General features: G+C 38.9%; 1 protein-coding gene across 1 annotated transcript in view; it reads right to left on the reverse strand.

Moving 5' to 3' along the window:
- Window positions 1-17,623, reverse strand: part of PPTC7 (protein phosphatase targeting COQ7) — a 34,430-nt gene extending 16,807 nt beyond the window's left edge. The window contains exon 1 of the mRNA XM_015063836.3: window positions 17,101-17,623. Coding sequence (XP_014919322.2) covers window positions 17,101-17,323 — 223 coding nt within the window. The 5' untranslated portion in view covers window positions 17,324-17,623. The remainder of the gene's footprint in view (window positions 1-17,100) is intronic.
- Between the last annotated feature and the right edge of the window lie 2,641 nt (window positions 17,624-20,264).

Raw genomic sequence — 20,264 nt, forward strand, 5'->3', positions numbered from 1 at the left:
ATATTTGAAACCTAGTTTAATTCATATTAGGCAATTATTTCTACAAGGAAATGAGTATTTCCTCTCATGCACAAGCAAAAGCCTCCATCTACAAAGGAATAACACCTTTTAAACAGTGGAATTAATCCAGATATAAAGAGAAATTTCACTTAGAATACATTTCAAAGGTAACGAAAACAACTGTTAAAGGAGAGATTGCTTAAGATCCCAAAGATATGAAACAGCAAATAAGAACACACCTAAGAGCAAAGGGAGACCACAGTAAATACTAGAAACGGGGCTGAGGGAGACACATCCTACCTATGAGAAAGCAGCTCACATTCTTAGTGGGCAGCAACTACTCACACAGGAACTAGACACACAGCTCCCATAAATGCTGCTATAGGAGGGTCAAGAACAAATGGTTAATGCTCACGGTGCCCTGTGGGAATGGAGCAAGCCTTCGTTTAGGACATAACATTCAGATTAGGCCCTGGAAGGTAAGTCACTTCCACAGTCAAAGGAAAGTAATAACAGGAAAAGAATGGTAGACAATTAGGTGTGGCTGGGGTTTGGGTGCTGAGAAGTTAAGTTAAAAATGCAGGGCAGGAGCTGAAGTTGTGGGCTCAGAGTTGTGATCCAAGAACTTTAAACTTTACGCTATAGACTTGAACTGATATGGGAGCTATTAGACACATGTGGCTACTGAGTTTGAAATGTGGCTAGTTTGAATTGAGATGTGCTGTTAAATGTAAAATAACACTGGATTCCAAAAATGTAGTACAAAAAAACTATAAAATACTTTAGTGATAGTTTTATACTGAATAGATTGAAATGTTTTAGATATTGTGGGTTAAATAAAATATATTAATTGAAATTAACTGCATCTGTTTCATTTTTACTCTTTTAAATGTGGCTACTACAAAATTTAAGATTACATTATGTAGTTTACAGTATATATAGCACTGCTATAGACAATAAAGTCATCAAGTTTCCTGGGTAAAAGTGATATAATCTAATCTATATTTTCTTTTTTTTTTCTTTTTTTTTTTTCTAATCTATATTTTAGAAGAATAATACTGATAGCAGTGGAGAGAATGGGTTGGGAAGAAGATGGAGGTCAGGCATCAGCTGCAAGATTTTAGTTTAGACGTAACAAGAAAAATAGAATACTCACTAGAAATACAAAGGAATGAATACAGAAAGACACCTGGACTTGATATCAACGTACTTTATGTCAACAGGTTTCTGGATTTCAGGAATGAGTATTGATTAGATGACTCTCCAGTTGGGAAAGGAGTGGAAATGCCTCTAGAAAATATTGAACTGTCTTGGGTATGCTGAGTTTTAGGCACCAGGAGGACATTTTTAAGGAAATGTTATGTATGAAAAGTCAGGAACTGTAAGTCTGCAGCTGGGGAGGTAATCAGAGCCACATCTTTGACAAAGATTGGGAAGTAACGCCATTAGGGGTGGATTAGATGCTCAGGGAGAACACAGAGAGTAGTAAGTTCAAGGAGTCAAGTGGGGACCTTAGGAATGAGAATTCCTGGTCAAATAGCTCATTTGTGAATTGCATTTTACTCCAGGCATCAAATTACAATCACAGATATGATAACTGATTAAGTTTTTTACAACTGATTAAAGTTTAAGGAAATAGTCCAGTTTGGCAAAATGATATAATTTCTTTAGAGGTGAAAAGAGGTGAAGCTGAAAAGGTAGGCCTAAATTAATGACTGGGAATGCTTTGAATGCCACCAGAGAGTTTACACTGAATATAGAAGCTATTTCCTTTAATTCACTATAATCATCTTATGTCTCCATTAATAACATTCTGTCAGCATATATCTAGCTTAAGTGTTTCCTTTGACCCCCCAAATCCAATTAAAACCATTATTAGAGTAAGATAATAGTTACATATCTGAAATAGCCAAGCAAAAGGCTGAGAGGAGACTACAGAACACAGAAAATTCACTTAGGTGTACTATTTACGTGGAAATGCCAGTTTTGTAAAGTGGAAGATAATCAACCAGAAAATATTTATGATGATTATAATTTTCCACATAATATTTTGGTAAGTTTCCTGTAGACTGTTTTTCTAAAGTGAAGAGTTAAGAGAAAAGAAGATAGGATAATTCTGGTGTGTTTCCTATCATTTAAGTGTATCTTTCTATAAAAAGAAAATTCTTAAAGTAACAGCCAATTTTCATTTATTAACACATTTTTGTCTTTTCCTTACTTATAATCATATAAAAACAAAATTTTGTGTACTTTAAAAAAATCATTTGGCTTTTTATTAAACTTAAATTTTTACTTAATAGCTTTGTTCTAGGCCAAAAGTTGAAGGAGAAAAGATTTCATAAGCTGAAATTGTGGAAGCTTAACAATCCTATCTTTCCAATTACTTATGGTCACCTAGCTGCAAAAGGCTCACCTTGAAAAAGACTCTGAACTAAGCCAACATTAGTCTGTGTCTCTCTAGTATGGTCCATTATCAGCCATAAGCATGAGGTTGTCATTCTTAAGCCCTTCCTACTACACTCACCTTCAGACTGACATGCAATTAGTTACAAAGCAAACATTTTCCAGAAGAAAGTGACGCCTAGAGAATAAATTCTAAATTTCAATTTTTATGTATCAGTGAAAAAAGATTTGACAATTTTATCTAAAAATAGACTCTGGCAGAATTTCAGATATTATCTAGTACCCAAAGGTAATAGCTTTATTCTTTGCATTTTTGATGATCATGAGGCATTTTACATTGAGCCTCACACTCTAGTGAAGCAAGACAGTTCGACAGGGATTGTTTTTCCATCAGTGAAACACATCTCCTATCTACTAAGATGGGTACTTGATAGTGAATTGAAACTCCAGAAGAGAAACTGAGTAAGATTCTGGCTGGATCACAAGAGTTGAATAAGGAGGGATCAGGATATCTATTTTTACACTTTCTGCAGCAAGTATTCATCTAATGAAGCCCTGGCTAGGCAGTATTTATTGCAGTGCTATGGCCAGCTCCTTTTCAGATGAAAAGGTTCTTTTTCAAATACTATCATCTAGTGTTCTCCGAGCTAATCTTCTTTGTCTAGAGACATCACAACATGCAGCATTATAACTAAAGAAAAATGAGATCAGAGTATAAACTCAATTTCTATCAAATAGAATAGATCATATTTGTATCAACGTTGCTGAAGCCTCAACTATTTGGGCATTAAGAACACTCCCCTGTGATTCAGGACTGTGAAATGTTGTATCTGCAAATAATTATCCCAAAGGGAATAAAAAGCAGAATTACTGAAAAAAAAATTCAACAGTTGAGTTATTCAGAAAAGTACAATTTGCTTTGACTAACAGTCCTTTCAGTTCTCTAGAGGTGAAATTATATAGATTATGATGTTCTTTCTGCTTTAACAAGCAAGTGATATATTCCCTTTGCAAAAAGTTTCCCCAAAGCAACCATTCTTCATTAATCACAACAAAACCTGCTTCTTCTGATTCTCCGGAGAACAAATCTACGTCAAGAATTCAAGATCTCTAAGCAGAACAGCAAACTCAAGAGCTGAGGCCATGAAGCTGAAAGAATGGAAGGGAAGAAAGGTTCAACTCTGTGGTAAAATGTGTGAAAGTGGAACCTATAAACAAAACTCAAATTCTGCTAAAGAAAGGGAACTGTCTGAGGCACTTAAATAAGGATCCAAAGTAGAATGGTCCATTTTATGTTTTAGAATTCTAAACAATATAGCTGCTATTTCTTACTAGCTTAGTAAACACAAAATTACTTCGTGATTAATCAAATTAAAATGTACACACACACACACACACACACACACTCACCCCTACTGTCCAGAATACTTCATTATCTAGAGATGGTAATTTCCAGACAATTCTGGGCAGTTGCTTTGCCTTAAAAAAGTAGTGAAAAATGCTAAAAGGATTAGGAAATGATACTGTGAAGGCAAAATAAAATAAAATTAAAATTAAAATGTTCTTCCTCTAACTTTAGCTCTTCTGTTTAAATACCAACACTTAATGTGGAATGTCTGGCTCAGCGTGACTTGGGGAACTTGGTATCTTATAGACTTGGGTATGAATCACTACCTTCTCATCAAACTGAAGAGTTGAAGGTGAAGTCACAGAAAAGGTCACTTCACTCCTTTCTGAGCTGCAACAGTATCTTCCTCAAATGCTAAATGCTGTTAGCAGTGCTTTCTGAACCGAAGGAAGCAACAGGCAAATCATGGGCTCACACTTATTGTGAACTGTGAAGTGTATGGGCAGGGCCCTTAGTGTGTCATAGAATTAAGGGCTTCTATTAAAGCCAAGACTTCTGTTTCTAAATATTAGAAAATGTTATATAACACCTAATGATTTAATGTTTAAATAAGAAAACAACAGCAATTAAAGCCTAGTTAGTTATCTGATGTGTACCTACTTGTACTGGCCCTTTAGGCTAAAAAAGAATTTTTCCTTTTGCTTGTAATTTATAAGATTAGATCTAGAATTCTGGTCTTAAAGGTTAACATAATATTTATGACAATTAAGCTATATATCCTTGACCTAACCCCAAAGAGGATACTTATTTACCTCCCTGCTTTTCTCACCCATCTATAAAAATAAGAGCTGGCCTTTACTAAAATACCACCCTCTGGGAGAGGTCAAGAGTCACATGTAGCCCTGGCACAAACTCTTTTTTTTAAAAAATGAGAACATAATTCCTCTGAATAAGCCTGCCAAGTGGAGAACTGTCCCTTAATTTCTAAACACTAATTAATTTTTTTTCCTACACACTGTTTCACTAAGTAATGGTATTTGAGTGGTAGGACCAATAATTGTTTTTTCTTCTTTCCATTTTCCATGATATTCCCATTTTTCAGTAATGAGTATATATGTTACCTTTATGGAAGGGATTATAAAACCTATATAAATCCAGTTAGAACTATATTTTACACTTACATTCAATATTAAAGTTATTCAACACAGTTTACTGAACATTTTCTATATGCATGACATTGTAGTGAAAGGGAGCTAAAGGGATTTACATATAATAAAAGATTTCCTGCCCAGGGAGCTTAAAATCAAGTGGTAGTGACTGTGGCAGGGAAGAAGGGTTTGGAGAGGTTTATGATAAATGGCTCTAACAAAATAAACATGCACCAATAAAAACTAAAGTAAAGATCAGATTACATCTAGCTGAAGGAATCAAGAAAGTATTCATGGAGAAGAGAAGTGCCTGATCCGTGCCTTGAAAGATGAAAACATGAGTCATGGGGGAGGAGGTTGACAAGAGGCAATTTGGGCAGTTCCTTAAGATTCTGACTAATATGGATAAAGGGCAGTAATAAAGGTGAGGGTAGAACTCTTAAGAGCTGAGAAACCTGACCTCCAGGTAAATGCCTATTTATTACATTCCAGCCAGGAACCTCTGACCAGCAATCAGCCCAAACAATTCACTGCAGGAGTTCAGGCTTATAAAGGAGGTCTCCTGAAGGAAAGGACTGGCCTGAAACCACCAAAGTCCTTGAGGCCCACTGAACTAGTTAGTTCAACTGAGGCCTTTATTTGCTTTAATGAAGGGGCTTTGCTCAACTATTAGCCTAGGAATAGCTAATGTCAAGGTAGTATTCAGACTCAGCAAAGATCACCTTAGTAAAACAAAGTTTTAAATGATCATTTCTGACTTGAAAAGCAGTGTATGTACACTAGGCAAGGGCACAGGCTTTGGAGTCAGATCTGGGTTCAAACTGCAGCTCCAGGACCAGGGTAATGTGTATCCAAGGGTGTCCCTTGGATAGCTCTTTGAGCCTTAGCATCTTCACCTGTAAATGGGTGCTCAGCTCATAGTCGACATGCAGTAAGAGAGACTTATGCCTCTCTAAGACCAAATAACAGCATATAGAACAGTCTATATCAAGCAATCTTTGATCAGTGTTTGTAGTTTACAACCACTGTTCTGTGGTCACAACCAAAAGACAATTCCCACTCACAGGTAATATATAAAAGATGAATGGAGTCCATTCAACTTTTCCCATCACACATCCACCACCATTCAGTATCTCATTAAACATTGAACAGGAATTAAGGAACAAACATATACGTCTCTACAAAATATACAAGGAAAAACAGATCCACCTACACTTTGAAGAAATTAGTTTTCCTTTTTCAGAAGTGATTCTGAAATAACCTTAGTGAACAAATATCTCCTCAGTGCCTGCTGTCTGCTAGGTGCCAGGGTTCAGATTTAGATATTCCTTATTTTAAATGGAAAATCTTACATAACAACTGGTGATATATAAATTGGCCTAAACCATTCCCTTCAGTCACTACAATAATCACAGCACCTCTATCACAACTTTCCTGTCTCCTTTCTCTTTATAATGTGACTCCCCTTCAGGGCGGAGTCTCTTTCACATTGCTAACCAACCATCCTTTTCATCTCTGGGTGCTGGCCTAGTAGCTGGCATAACAGTTCTCAATTCTTGCTGCACAATGACATTACCTGTGGAATCCAAGTCCCACCTCCTGAGTCAGTATGCCCAGGATGGACCTGGACATCCTAGCAAAGTATGGCAAACAACTGCACAGGTGATTCTAATGAGAATCACTACTGGAGCACTCAGAACTTAGTTAAGGCCAGCTGGACTTAAACATTCTATGAGCCAGATGATTCCACCTCTGAAATGCCTCTCCCAACAAGCAATTCCCTATTTCCCATTCCCAAATTTGATCCTTCTCTTGCAGCCCAACCCACCCACACTTGTAGGCTAGAAACCTTAAGGAAGCTTCCAGATGCAAAACCTCAAAATCAACTTCAATTCCTCTTTTCTCTTTCATCCTCTTTGTCCAATTATCACTAAGGACTATTGGTTCTATGTCTGCAATGAGTCTGAAGCCCAACTACTTTCCACTGCCCTAGTTAAAGCCTTTTCTAACTCAGACTATTTCAGTAGCTTCCTAACTGGTCTTTTGCTTCCTGTTCTCCCATTACACTCTGTATCATTTTCGTTTCTTTCTTTTTTGCTTTTTACAAGCTTACTATGTCCATGTTATTCTTCTAGTCAAATACCTTCCATGTATATACACTTTTTTACTTGTATATGTAAAAACATTCTCTAGAAGGATACATAAGAAACCGGTAACATTAGTTCCTTCTGGGAGAGGAACTTTGCAGCTAGAAGACAAGAACAAGAGAGACATTTTACTCTGCACCTTTTTAAATTTATAGTATCTTTTGAATTTTGTACCATTTGAATGTGGTACCTCTTTAAAAATGACCAAACCAAACTCAAAACAAAAGTGAAAACATTTTCTATAGCTTCCTAACAACAACAAAAATGAAACACCCAATTACTTAACACAGCAATTGTGACCTTCCAGTTTGGTCTCAACCTATTTTCTAACAATTCTCAACCACCCTCCCAAACCCACCCAGCTGGCCCAAATTACTCTTTAGCCACAAAACAGCTGTAGTTCAGAGAATCTCCAGTGTCTCTGCTGATCCCTCAATCTGGAGAGCTTCACCATTTTTCTCATTTGCCTCCATTTACTGAAAACCCATCTCTCGAGGCCTGACTCCAGGCTTCCATAACACCTGATGTGTATTCTTTATCCTGTTCCTGTGGCCTTCCCTGCCCCACTATGAAACTTCCAGGCTGAAGTCTGTTTTGTTCTCGGTCTTCTCCAACAAGGAAGCAACTTGTAAACAATGAATTCAGGTGACTGTACTGAAAAGTTACAATACCAACACTCTGGTATACAAACTTTCATCTGAGAACTCCAAAAAGAGAACTTACCCAATATTTTATCGTAGAGTTGCACAAGGTGTTATGCTAGCTACAGGATGCTCCCGTCACAGACCATTATAAGAAAGTTTGATGGAAAGAATCCTAAAAGGGAGTCAGGAGAGAACACCACTCCCAGCTTTCTTTGCCACTAACCTGCTGTAGGAAACTGGCCAAATCACTTCTCTAAGCTTTACTTTTCTTATCTGTGAAATAAGCGACAGGAAGGACAAATTCTCTCGAGTTCCTTTAAGAACTAAGATTCTGGGATTCTAAATCACACTGCAAGAAAAGGGAACCTGATTTAGAAACTATAAAATAAAGGTTAACATACAGCTATGCTTTCTTTTTCACATACATTACATTTATTGCATGAGCTAGTTTTGAAGCAAAGGCTCCATTTTAACCTTCGCAAATTTTCCTTTCTTCTTTATTACACCATCACACGTATGTTTTCAGAGACGTTGCAATAATGATTCAGAGGGTAAGAATACTGCCCCATGTCCTTTTACTTTAGTTTTAACCACTTAAAAATGTTGGAAATGTTTCTTCTTTAAGTGTTACTACCTGACAAAAGTCTAATTAAGCCTAACAAAATGTCAGGCCAACCATTTTTCAATTTGAAACTCTGATAAAAGAAGAAAAAAAAAAAGAATAAAAGAGGGTTATCGATTAGTATTTACTTCACTGAATTCATCTGATCTGTAAAGAAATTTATATGTATACATGGAATGTATTCACAAAACACACTTTGTTATCCAAAGACCACTAACTGTTGAGTGAATTTAGCATACATGAACAAGAAAAGTAATGATAAGATCAAAGTTGATGCTCAAGAACTAAGAGAAGTGATTTTTTAAAAACAATGTATGCATAAGACATCTTTGTTTAGAGTTCCTCATTTCATAGAAACATTAATGACCATATTACCAATTAGTGGTTGACTTAAAGACCATGAACCGTTTTCTAGCTCTTATGCAAATAGCTCACCTCTATTTTCTTATCCTAAACTGCTATCCAAACATTGATGTGAAAACAGAAGCACTTTTTGTTTGCTTCATTCAGCACAGCTAATCTTTTTCATAGACATCAAATGACAGCATGGACAAATTCTGATAAATCAAAAAACTTGCTGGGTAGCATCCCTGAAAGATCAAAATGTACAGTCATAGTGGCACACAGACTCGCAAAAAGAAATTCCCTTTCTTTTCAAAATAGTCTGTTAATGAGTAAAAGAAAAATCGGTACAAAAATGTGTTAGAATTGGCCTGAGTCAAAATAGTACTGGGTCTTTCAACAGAAAGCATTCTTTGTAGTAAGTCACTTTTGTAGTCTCTGGCAAAGTTTTTGCAGTCATTTTGTAGCCTGTGGGATTCATACCAACAATTCAATCAATTCTAGAACTATTCACCAAACTTATTCACCACAAAACAACTGTTTAAGAACCTGGTAAATTTATAAATTGTTAATTAAATGTGACAGACTCAAGATCAATAATAAGCTTACTAATGAGAGCAATTTCATAACAATTGGAAAAGGATAAATTACTATAACCTTTTTGAAGGGACCCACGCTAAAATTCATATCAGAGGCCTTGCAAGTGTTTGTAGCCTTTGACACAAGAACTCTTCAAGGAATTTATTCTAAGGAAATATTCAGATGCAGATATTCATTCATTCTAATGTTACTCAAAACAAAATTGGCAATTGGGGCATCTGGCTGGCTCAGTCAGTAGAGCATGCGATTCTTGATTTTGGGGTGTGAGTTTGAGCCTCACATTGGGTGTAGAGATTACTTACATAAATAAAACTTAATAAATAAAATCTTTTAAAAAATGAAAGAAAACTGGCAATAATCTAAATAACGAAAAATAGATGACTGGTTAAATGAATTATGGACTATGCACGCAGTAAAATGTGATGCAATTATGTAAGGAAATATGCTCAATTTACATTACAAAAAATAACATTACTATTAAGTCAATTTTATTTAATAATATATATATTGTTGTACATACACAAAAGCTAGAGGAAGCCACACTGACTACAGCTGAATTATGATGTACAGGTGTTTTATACTGTGCTTTTCTGAACATGGGTTACTTTTTAAAGCACAAAACAAAAGCATTTATTTAAAAGCACCAGACAACCAAGCAGGAAACTTAGGCCCAAGTCCCAGCTATGATACCAGCTGTTAACGACCTTATTGAGGAGTCAACTTCACAGATGAGGAAACAGATGCAGATTAAATGGAGATAAGAACAGCTATTCTAGTTAAAAGATTAAATAATGTTAAACACAAAAATGCACTGTAAAATCTAAAGCACTACATATAAAGCACTGATGAATCATATATTGTGTCAAGATACTGAATAAATGCTTAGGAAAAACTGAGTGAAGTGTTTTCACTCTTCAAGGAAAAGCTTTGTACCCCACCCCACAATCCATCCAAAATCCTGTTTGGGATCTTATTCAAAAGAACTGAACATCTTTTCTTCTTCAAAATTTTAAACTAAATTGAAAGAGCTGTGCCACTTGCCAACTCAAGTTTAAATGATTAAGTATGTTATCAGCCTAATGTCCTCTGCAATGAGTCAGCTTTTGCAAAAAGTCTTGATTTATGATGCAATTCTGTAAATTGTGTGTATTGTTTAATAATAGGAAACAAATGACTTAGCTCTCAAGGAAATAGAAAAATACCAGATTTTTAAAATATTTGACAACTCCCAAACAAAATAGATCACTAAATTTTATTACTAATGACAAAAATTAGGATCCAGGGCATCACTTCTTAAAATGAGATCAAAAGTTAACACTAATTTTGAAAGGCAAACTCACAACGCACACTGTTTTTCAGCTAACTAGAACTTCTGGTTTGAAAAGTCTAATTTCTTTTTTTTCAAATTAAAAAAAATGTTTATTTACTTATTTTTGAGAGAGCACGAGCAGGGGAGGGGCAGAGAGAGAGAGAGAGAGAGAGAGAGAGAGACACTGAGAATCCTAAGCAGACTGTGCACTGTCAGGGCAGAGCCCAAGGTGGGGCTAGAACCCACAGAGTGTGAGATCCTGACCTGAGCCGAAGTCAGATGCTTAACCAACTGAGCCACCCAGGTGCCTCTAAAAAAGTCAAATTTCTTTAGAAAGAAAATACTGTTAACTTACTTTCCTAAAGCATTTTCCTGAACATTCTGAACCTAAAGCCCCAAGTAAGGCCTCTCTAAAAGGCACAGGACTTACATAAAATGCATTTGACATTCAGCTTGAACTTGACATCAGCATTTACTCAAAGGACATGGTTGTAGGTCAAATACTGTGGCCCGGATATAATGCTTCGTGAGTCACACATGAGTACAAACTCCATTTGGATACTGTTGCTACTATTCAGGTTATGTATTGCCCAGTTTCATAAAGCAGTGCTAAAGTTCAGGGAACAGCCTCCTTAGATCCAGCCCCTTCTCCTCCACCCTCCGAAAAAACCCCACCACAACCAGCTAACTAACATATGCATCTTACCTTCTGCTACAATTTAAAACCTTTTTTTAAAAAATGTATTTTCTAAAAAGTATAAACAGTCATGCTTTCAAAATTCAGTTACTTGCTCTATAAAAAAGATTCATCTAGAATCCTTTAAAAAGATTAACACATTGAGAGAGAAGCTGAGAGTTAGGAAAATTTAAAACTAAGCTTGAGAAATCTCTAGATTAAAGACTGAACAAAGGAAAAGTAGTTCTGACAGTATAACAAATGAGGACATGACTTTAAAAATAATGTGCCTTATAAGAATCTTAAGAAAAGTACAATATATCTGTATAACAAAATGAGAAAAATATCAGGGAGAAAGGGTTTAAAAAACAAACAGCAAAATTCCTCTACCCAGCAACCCTGTAATCTTATTTATTACACAATGAAAGAACACTCAGAAAAATCAGACAGCAACTAGTCAAATGCATGGCTTTTTTTTTCTTTCTTTCCTTTTTTGGCCAGTGACTTCTTAAGCCCTGTTGCTTCCATGGGTCCTAAAGGCTCTTTTACTAAACCCACAACTCTCATATTTCCTTAATATTCCACAATTTTCTCTTGAAAGTACATAGATTATGAAATCAGGCATATTTAAAGTACTGATTAATCTTAGAACTTACATTTGATTTTTACCTTTTAAAAAAATTTCCCTTGGATAATTATAAGTATGTAAAAATAATTATATAAAAAACAACTATATTTCTCATAAAGTTATAGTTATAATAAGACCCAATAATTCCATTTCTAGATATATACCCAAGAGAATGAAAAATATACGTTCATACAAAAGCCTGTACATGAATGTGTCACAACAGCACTATTCACAACAGCTAAAAAGTAGAAACAACCCAATGTCCATTAATAGATGAATGGATAAATAAATGTGGTCCTTCCATATAACAGAATATTATTCAGCCATTAAAAGGAATGAAGCACTGATACAAACTATAATGTGAGCAGATTTTGAAAATATACTAAGTGAAAAAAGCTAGATACAAAAGGCCACATTTTGTATGATTCCATTTATATGAGATGTCCAGAATAGGCAAATCTATTGTCAGAATCTACTTTCTGTTGCCAGGGGTTGAGGGAGGGGAGACGGGGAGTGACTGCTAATGCACAGGGGTTTTTTTTGTGTGGGGATGAACATGTTCTGGAACTAGTCAGTGGTGGCAGCTGAACAATCTTGTGAATGTACTAAATACTAAATTTAGTACTAAATGTACTATTTTTTTTTAAGTTTTATTTATTTATTTTTGAGAGACAGAGACAGCATGTGCAGGGTAGGGGCAGAGAGAGAGAGAGGGAGAGAGAGAATCCCAAGCAGGCTCTGAGCTGCCAGCACAGAGCCTGATATGGGGCTCGACCCCAAAAAACCATGAGATCATGACCTGAGCCAAAACCAAGAGTGGGATACTCAACTGACTGAGCCACCCAGGTGCCCCCCAAATTTTTTAATTATAAAAGGTAAATGCTATGGCAGATGAATTCTATACCTCAATTTTTTAAAATTCAACCAAGGTCATGTCTGCTGTCAAGATGTAGATCAGGCTAAAATTTGGCTTTCAGAAAATTATGACTATATAGTAATAACACTAGTTTCCTGATACAGCGTAAATTTTAGCTGAGACAAGTTTCAAAGAGGACTTCTTCAAAGGCTTAAATTAGCATATATACACACTCTCCCAGGGTGACTACTTTGCTACTAAAAGGATAACTCACTTTTGGGTACAGAAGTTCAATCAAATACATTAAAATTATCATGACTGTTGGAAAACATAAAATTCTACCTAATGTATTCACTTCCTAAATACACTTTTAATGTTTATATTGTTCACATAATCCTTACACTTTAAAGACAACTACTTTTAAGACTGCCATTACTTACAAAAACACTTCAGAAATCCTGGCCACGATCAAAATCATACCTAAAGGCTAGAATATGACATTGTTTTCATTTCTCTTTAAGGTTTAAGTCTAGCTTAAATAAATATCCTGCAGTTTTTTAAGAATTACATTACAAATACTCAATTCTCAGAGGTCAGATTTTAGATGGCAGAGACCATGCTGCCATTTGTAAAGAAGTGGTTTCAGTTAACTGTGCTTTAGTATGCAGAGGAGTTTTTGTTGCATTTTAATTATGAGTCATAGTGTGAATGCAGAAGTTGTAAATACACACACACACACCCTTAAGCAGAAAAGCATTAAAAGGACAAACAGTACCTAAAGACAGACTGGTTTTGAATTCACCTATCTTTTCAAGAAAATCTAACTAGTGATGCAACGGAAAGAGGACAGGAATGGGGAGTCTGGGTGCTAGTCCTAGTGCTGCTATTAACTAGTGGAGTAACCTAAGCAAAATCATTTGACCCTCTGTAGGTGTCCATCTTCTCACTGGTCTCCAAGGTTTCTAAGTCTTACAACTCTCAACAGTCTTGGATTCTATTAAGTAGCTTAGGGCTGTGGGAGGCCTAGCAGTTACACACTAGGCAGCTCTCATATTTTTGTGTACTTAGGCATCCATGCCACATAGAGTAATGAAAGAACTCAGGATTAGCCACAAGGAAGAAGAAAAAAGAAAAATGCACATATAGCCCCTGCTGGTACTGGTTTCCTCCTGTTGGACCTAATAAAGAGAAAGCACCTTTGCCAATTTTCCAAGGGATAGGAGTGGTTCCTATGTCTCACCACACCCACCATAGTCGGTTTTTCCTAAAAGAAATCCAGTGGGGACTCTACAAAATGTTGTAATGCACCAGGTACTTTTAGTCACTGCATGACTAATAGAACAGATCAATTCTAAATTAAAGAAAAACAACAGTTTTCTCTTTCTAATACAAAAAGAAACAAACAGCTTTTATTCCAAACAGTCAAGGAGTTCTAAATGACCACAGTGAGTTGCACATATACTTAGCAACAAATGGTGTCAACCCAAAGAAAATGAATTATCTGTAGAACTAGAAGGTTTGAAGCACTGAGGTTCAACATAACATCATTCAACAGTCTTTTAACACATTTCAGTTTAGAACTCCAACTTCTAGAGAAAAAGCACTACTAAAGATGTGCTGAGATGCTTCGCCTCTCTCACAGCCAGAGATAACCAGAGCTGCCTGTGAGGGGACGGTGTCAATAAAATAGAAGTAACCATCACACAAAGTGGAAGCCAAAGAAAGGAGGCCAACTCAGTTGTTTCCGGTGGCTCCCAAGATGGCTCTCTGGAAGAGCTCCTCCAAAACAGGACAGTCCAAGAGAACCTGTCTTCCCTGATTTGTACGCCAAACACACACACACTCAGTCTCTCTCTCTCTTAAAATGGCTCTTTGTCAAATATGGCCAAAGACCACCCCTAGGTGACATAAGCAACACGTGTTTGGTTATGCCTGGCAGCCTCCCTTTTGGAAGGGTACAGAGCTGCAGTTCCTAATCTGGTCCCCGTGCATGCACCTCTAGGTCGCACACAGATGGACTTCATGGGGTTAGTGAAGTCCTTGAATGCCTGTACAAAATTTTGCCTCCATGCACATTTTTCTGGAGAGAGAGCCCTTGGGCACTCAAAAATCCTGAGACTGTGAAACAAGGATAGTTAAGAACCACTGCTTTAGCACCAAACATAAAACAGAAGAAATATACTGAAGGTACCCATGTGAATAAGATAGGAAGTAATGCCCGTTACTTCAGATGCAAAATAGCAAAGGGTGCCGTCTTTTCAAAACAAAAAGAAAATATGATCTGATGGTCAGAAGTCCCTAAGGGTCACGTAGTCCACTCTCTAGTGGTAGTCCATCCTCTAGTTTAGATGAGGAAAATGAGTCGAGAGGCTCTTGCCCAAAATCACAGATCACAGAGCCAGCCTGGCAAGGCTCAGCACCAAATTAGGCACGGTTTCTGCCAAGATGATAGGTTTATCTTTCAAAATGGGTTTGACCAAAATTCCCCCATCCTTAGAAATACCACTTCATTAAGAAAGTAGCCTTCAAAAAAAAATTTTTTTTTAATGTTTATTTATTTTTGACACACACACACACACACACACACACACACACACACAGAGACAGGGCATGAGTGGGGGAGGGGCAGAGAGAGAGGGAGACACAGAATCGGAAACAGGCTCCAGGCTCTGAGCTGTCAGCACAGAGCCCAATGTGGGGCTTGAACTCACAGATCCACGAGATCATGACCTCAGCCAAAGTCAGACACTCAACTGACTGAGACACCCAGGCGCCCCTTTCAAAAATTTAAATCAAGCTTAAGTACAGGGATTTGGCTCATTAAAATGTCCCCAAATCATCAATCAAATTGCAAATATTTCACAAAAGCCACTACATAGATTTACAAGGGGGAACCTTAGTGGCTCATTGTCACCTATCCTGTTGCACTATGAGTGCAATTTGAAAAAGCAGCACAGGTCACAAGCTCATTAAATGAAGCTTCTAAATGTAATGGAAAAAGACAGCTCCTGACAGCCCTTTAAAAAAAATACACGGAATCAGGGTCAAGCCGACTTCAAAGTGGAGTTGTAGGATATCTACAAGCTCCTTCACCTAAGGAACCCTCTCCCACCCTCTTACAGTTAACATCAAGAGTGTTGCCTAAACACTAAATGATTTTTTCTACCCAGGTAATGGGGTCATTCATAAATTAAAATGAGAACAACCTTTCTATACCATGTTCACAAACACTACATGTAGTAGAAACAAAGATAATAAGCAGTTATTCTGAGATCAAATTAAAAAATAATTATTGTCATAAAAAGTTACAGGACCATTTGTTCCAACGCCAAACTTTGCCCCAGCATATGAAATTTAAAGTAATCAAAAACTCAATCTCACCTGGGAAGTGAAACCAAAGTGACATTTGAACCCAATTCAATGACAGCATGTCCTTCAATTTCAAAGGAAGTGCTTTACTCATTAAAGGAGATTCAATGGCATACGATTCTATAGCATACACATTGTCTCCAAAGACGTACGTTATGACAAACTTTCTGATTGTGAATTATATCTAGCCCTTTCTGTAAGTTCTCACGCTAGTCTCCCGTCCCCAAAGGTGTAACTGGAACAGGCCCTTCGGAAGCACCTGTGGCCTGAAAAGGCTTGAACCAATTTCTCAAGGCTTTCTTGGCTGCAGTTTGAAGAAGGTTCGACCATTCTATTTTGGGTCAAGGAGATTCTCTTCCACCCCAATTGACCTCAAGCGGGCAAGATCAGTTTGGGAGAAGGTACTGCGAGTGTTTTTTCACCAGGCCAGCGCCACCGCCACCGCCTGCGAGACTCCGAAAAGGATGGAGATCTGGTCACCATCGAGGCGGTCAAAGAATGCGGCCGGGCTGTCTGGGGCTCGCGACAGTCCGCTCTGGATCCCGCAGCCCGTGGACAGGCTGCGGCGTCAGGAGTACGCGAAGAATCAGAGATCTCCGGGGCACGCAGAGGGAGGAGGCAGGGAAGGAACAAGAGCGAGGTTAGGAGTCTGCAGGTGTCTCCGGGGGAAGGGACGAGGTCGTCGGGACTAGCAGAGCCAAGTGACTAACAGTGCGGTTCTGGACTCGGACAAACTGGTCACATCTCAGGCTGGGTGACCTTGAGCACAGAGCTCGACCGCTCTGCGGCTCAGTTTCCTCATCTCTGAAATGGGGGTTGTTCCAACGGAAAACGCACCTTGGAGCGCTTGGCATCGCGCCTGGCACATAGTAAGCGCTCCCTCCCTGCAGCTACTACTGGCTCTCGGGCTCCTCTCACCGCCCGGAGAACTGGGGAAAGCCCGGAGCAGGGAAGTCCCCAGGAGGCGGATCCGGGGCTGAGACGGGGGGACCCGAGCCGGAGACTCACCGAGCACGTCTGCTGAGCGGTGCCGGGCCACGAAGCACGCGTCGTCCCCGTAGCACGCGCCCTTCTTGAGAAGGCCCTTACGGAAGTCTTTGCCGAAGCCGCAGCCGGCCGTCACCAGCCCGTAGTCACCGCCGCCGCCGCCACCGGCCCTGGGGTCGGTCTGCGAGAGGCCGCCGAGGACGGCGCGGGCCACCAGCCGCCCGTACGAGAGGACCGAGAACATCGCCGCCGCCGCCCCCCCGAGGAGGCGGGGGGCCCGGGGAGCAGGAGGACGCGGAGGCCCGGAGCCGGCTCTCTCTTCAGCCGCAGCAGCGCCGCTGCCGGAGCGCTCCTCAGGGCGGCGCACAGCCGCCGGCGCCGCCCCTGCCCGACGCGCGGGGCCTCGCACACGCTGCGCCGCGCGCACCGGAGCCAGAGCGAGGTCAGAGCCGGCGGCTCCTCCGCCTCAGCCCGACTGGGGTCCCGGCTGCAGCCACCGCTGCAGCCGCCATCTTCCGCTCCACTAGCGTGTTCCGGGCCGCGCCGGCAGCGCCGCCCCCCCCGTGGCCACGCCTATAGCCCCGCCCACGGCTCGCGGCTCGGGCCCAAGCCACGCCCTCTCGGGCCCCGTGCCTCAGGCTGCCTTTGAGGTCGAGCGTGCGCAGAGTGGACACAATGTCTCCTGGGAGTTGTAGTCTCTGTTTACTTCACTGCCTACCATCCAGGACGTTTGAGGATTCCCCAGACGCGGGACCTAAATTCATTTACTGAGAATTACAGATGGGCTGTTTGAAAGTTTCCTCCCTGTTTTAACCACGTATTTTAAAGGCTATTGTTTTAAATAACGCCACCATCCCTTAAAAGAAAAATCCAAAAGAAACTAGAGTCAGGTCACATAATACTACTCTAGTGACATCTCCAGAATTTATATACTGGAAGGGTTAAGAGGCAGAAATCTGGAAATAAGAGCCGTTTTGCATATTATTTAGGAAAATTCGGGGAGATGTTACTGTCCTTATTAGACTAGGGGTTGAATGAGAAGACAGTGATGTAGATACAAAAATGGTCACTGTAGATATGGCTATATAGAAGAGTTTCAGACTTTGCAAATGGTTCTGCCAATTTGGTAATAAAAAAATTCCAAGCCCCAAACTTCTTTGCCCCAAATCTTAATTATCTTGAGGGCCCACCTGTATGAGCAGGTCTTCTGACCTCTAGCTTGAGTTGCCCAGAAGAGGTGCAGTGCCAAAGACTTGCAAAGATGAGGTCTCTCCTCTCTCCTTCTATGGCTGCTACCTCTTCTCTTCAGAAGGACAGCCCTTGGCAAGAAAGGCAGTTCTTTTACTTTTTCTATCAAGCTCTCAGCCCACCCCTAATAAAAACAGCACAGTAGCCTTCTCCAAAGTTTGACTATTAACACACTTCTTCTGAAATTATTTAGGTTAAATAACTAAATTTACCGGTGAGTTTGTAATCTAATGGAAAGGTTAGCTCACCCAATATGTGCAATATGTTTGTATGTGTGTATGCACGTACAGATTACATACCATGCCAGATAACATACCATACCATACATAATCTAGCTCTGGGTACCTCTTCATCCCATTTGGTGCCGTGTCCCCTTCACTAGCTGGGCTCTAGCCATGCTCACAGCTGCTTCAGGACCTTTGCTCTTGCTCTTCCTTCTACTCACTAGAATGTAATTTTATTATCTCAGGGTCCTATGTTCTTTGTTGCTGTATACCCAGAATGTATGCGCACACAGTGGATACTTCAGTAAATGAATGAAAGAATGAATGGTTCTATTTGCTAAAATTTCAAGGGCAAGAATCATTTGCCATTGTATTATTAGAATCCAACGTAAAGCCTGGCACATAGTAGGGAGTTTGTAATTGCATGTTGAATAAAAGAGGAAATAATTGAATAGAAACCATAAATAATATAAAAAATAACATTGAATACAAGAATGATTGAAGGGTGGTTACAAAAGAAAATTGAGATTTGAGGCAAGTGATCCAATTTGGAATAATTTTTAATTTTATTAAAACATAAATATCACTCAGATGCGTTGGTCTTCTTCCGATTCACTTTTGACAGAACTGCAGTTACTCTGGGGACTCCCATTTCATTCTTTAAGTGATTCTTTTTTATATATCTTTATATATACCTATCTTTATATATATCTATCTTTATATATATATAAAAGATATACATATATATAAATATGTTATATATGTTTATAATATATAATATATATATTTATATATAAAATATAAAAATATATAATATATATATTTAAGTGATTCTTAATATATCTAAAGTCCTGCCAAACATTCAATCAAAGCACATTGTTGCATTATCCTAATTACTGTCATCATTAAACACTTCTGTGTTTCGGTGTGCCGAGTACTCTATATGTTTCTGTCCTTAAGGGTTTTCATAAAAATTGGACTGAATAAATCACTTCACATAGCAAGGGCATTTTGTCAACTATGCAGACTAAATAAAAGTTCATTTACTGGATAAAAGATATGGCGATTCCAAGAACGCAGTCCCGCCTTACTATTCTTTATGGCCCACAAGAATTGGAGCACGTCCAGAAGAGGGGGTAGAGTCTTGTGGATCCTCTGCTTGGCATTTATGTCTATGCCAGCTGTGCTAAAGGTTGTTCTTTCAACCACACACACCACTACCAAATCCCAGCCGGGCTGTCAGGTAATTCTACCCCAAGGACAAACTTTTTAAAATAGCACGTCAACCCCTATTCCTTGCCTCGTCAAACTCCTTCAGACTGTCCTACCTTTCATTTTCAGAGCATATATTATCTAATTTCCGTGTCACTCACAAGAACCGGTTGGATGAGATGAGTGCCTCTGAAGCTGGTAACCTCTGCTCTGATGGGGCTGCTGTGTTCAGTTAAATGATACCGGTGCCTTGAGTTTCCTGCAAATGAGTTTCCTGCAAGTGAGTTGCTCACTGGAGCACAATGTGAACAGAATCCTTTCTCAAAACTCCTTTGCAGTTTTTAGAAAGGAGAGGAGACAAGGCCTCAGGTTCCCTTGAATCATTTATTCCGGATATAGATCTGAAAAGTTTCACCATCATGGGGAAGCCAGAAGAAGATACTTTAAATTTTTTTTAATGTTTATTTATTTTTGAGAGAGAGAGAGAGAGAGAGCGCGCAA

Source organism: Acinonyx jubatus, chromosome D3 (genome assembly GCF_027475565.1).
Source record: "Acinonyx jubatus isolate Ajub_Pintada_27869175 chromosome D3, VMU_Ajub_asm_v1.0, whole genome shotgun sequence".
NCBI lineage: Eukaryota > Metazoa > Chordata > Mammalia > Carnivora > Felidae > Acinonyx > Acinonyx jubatus.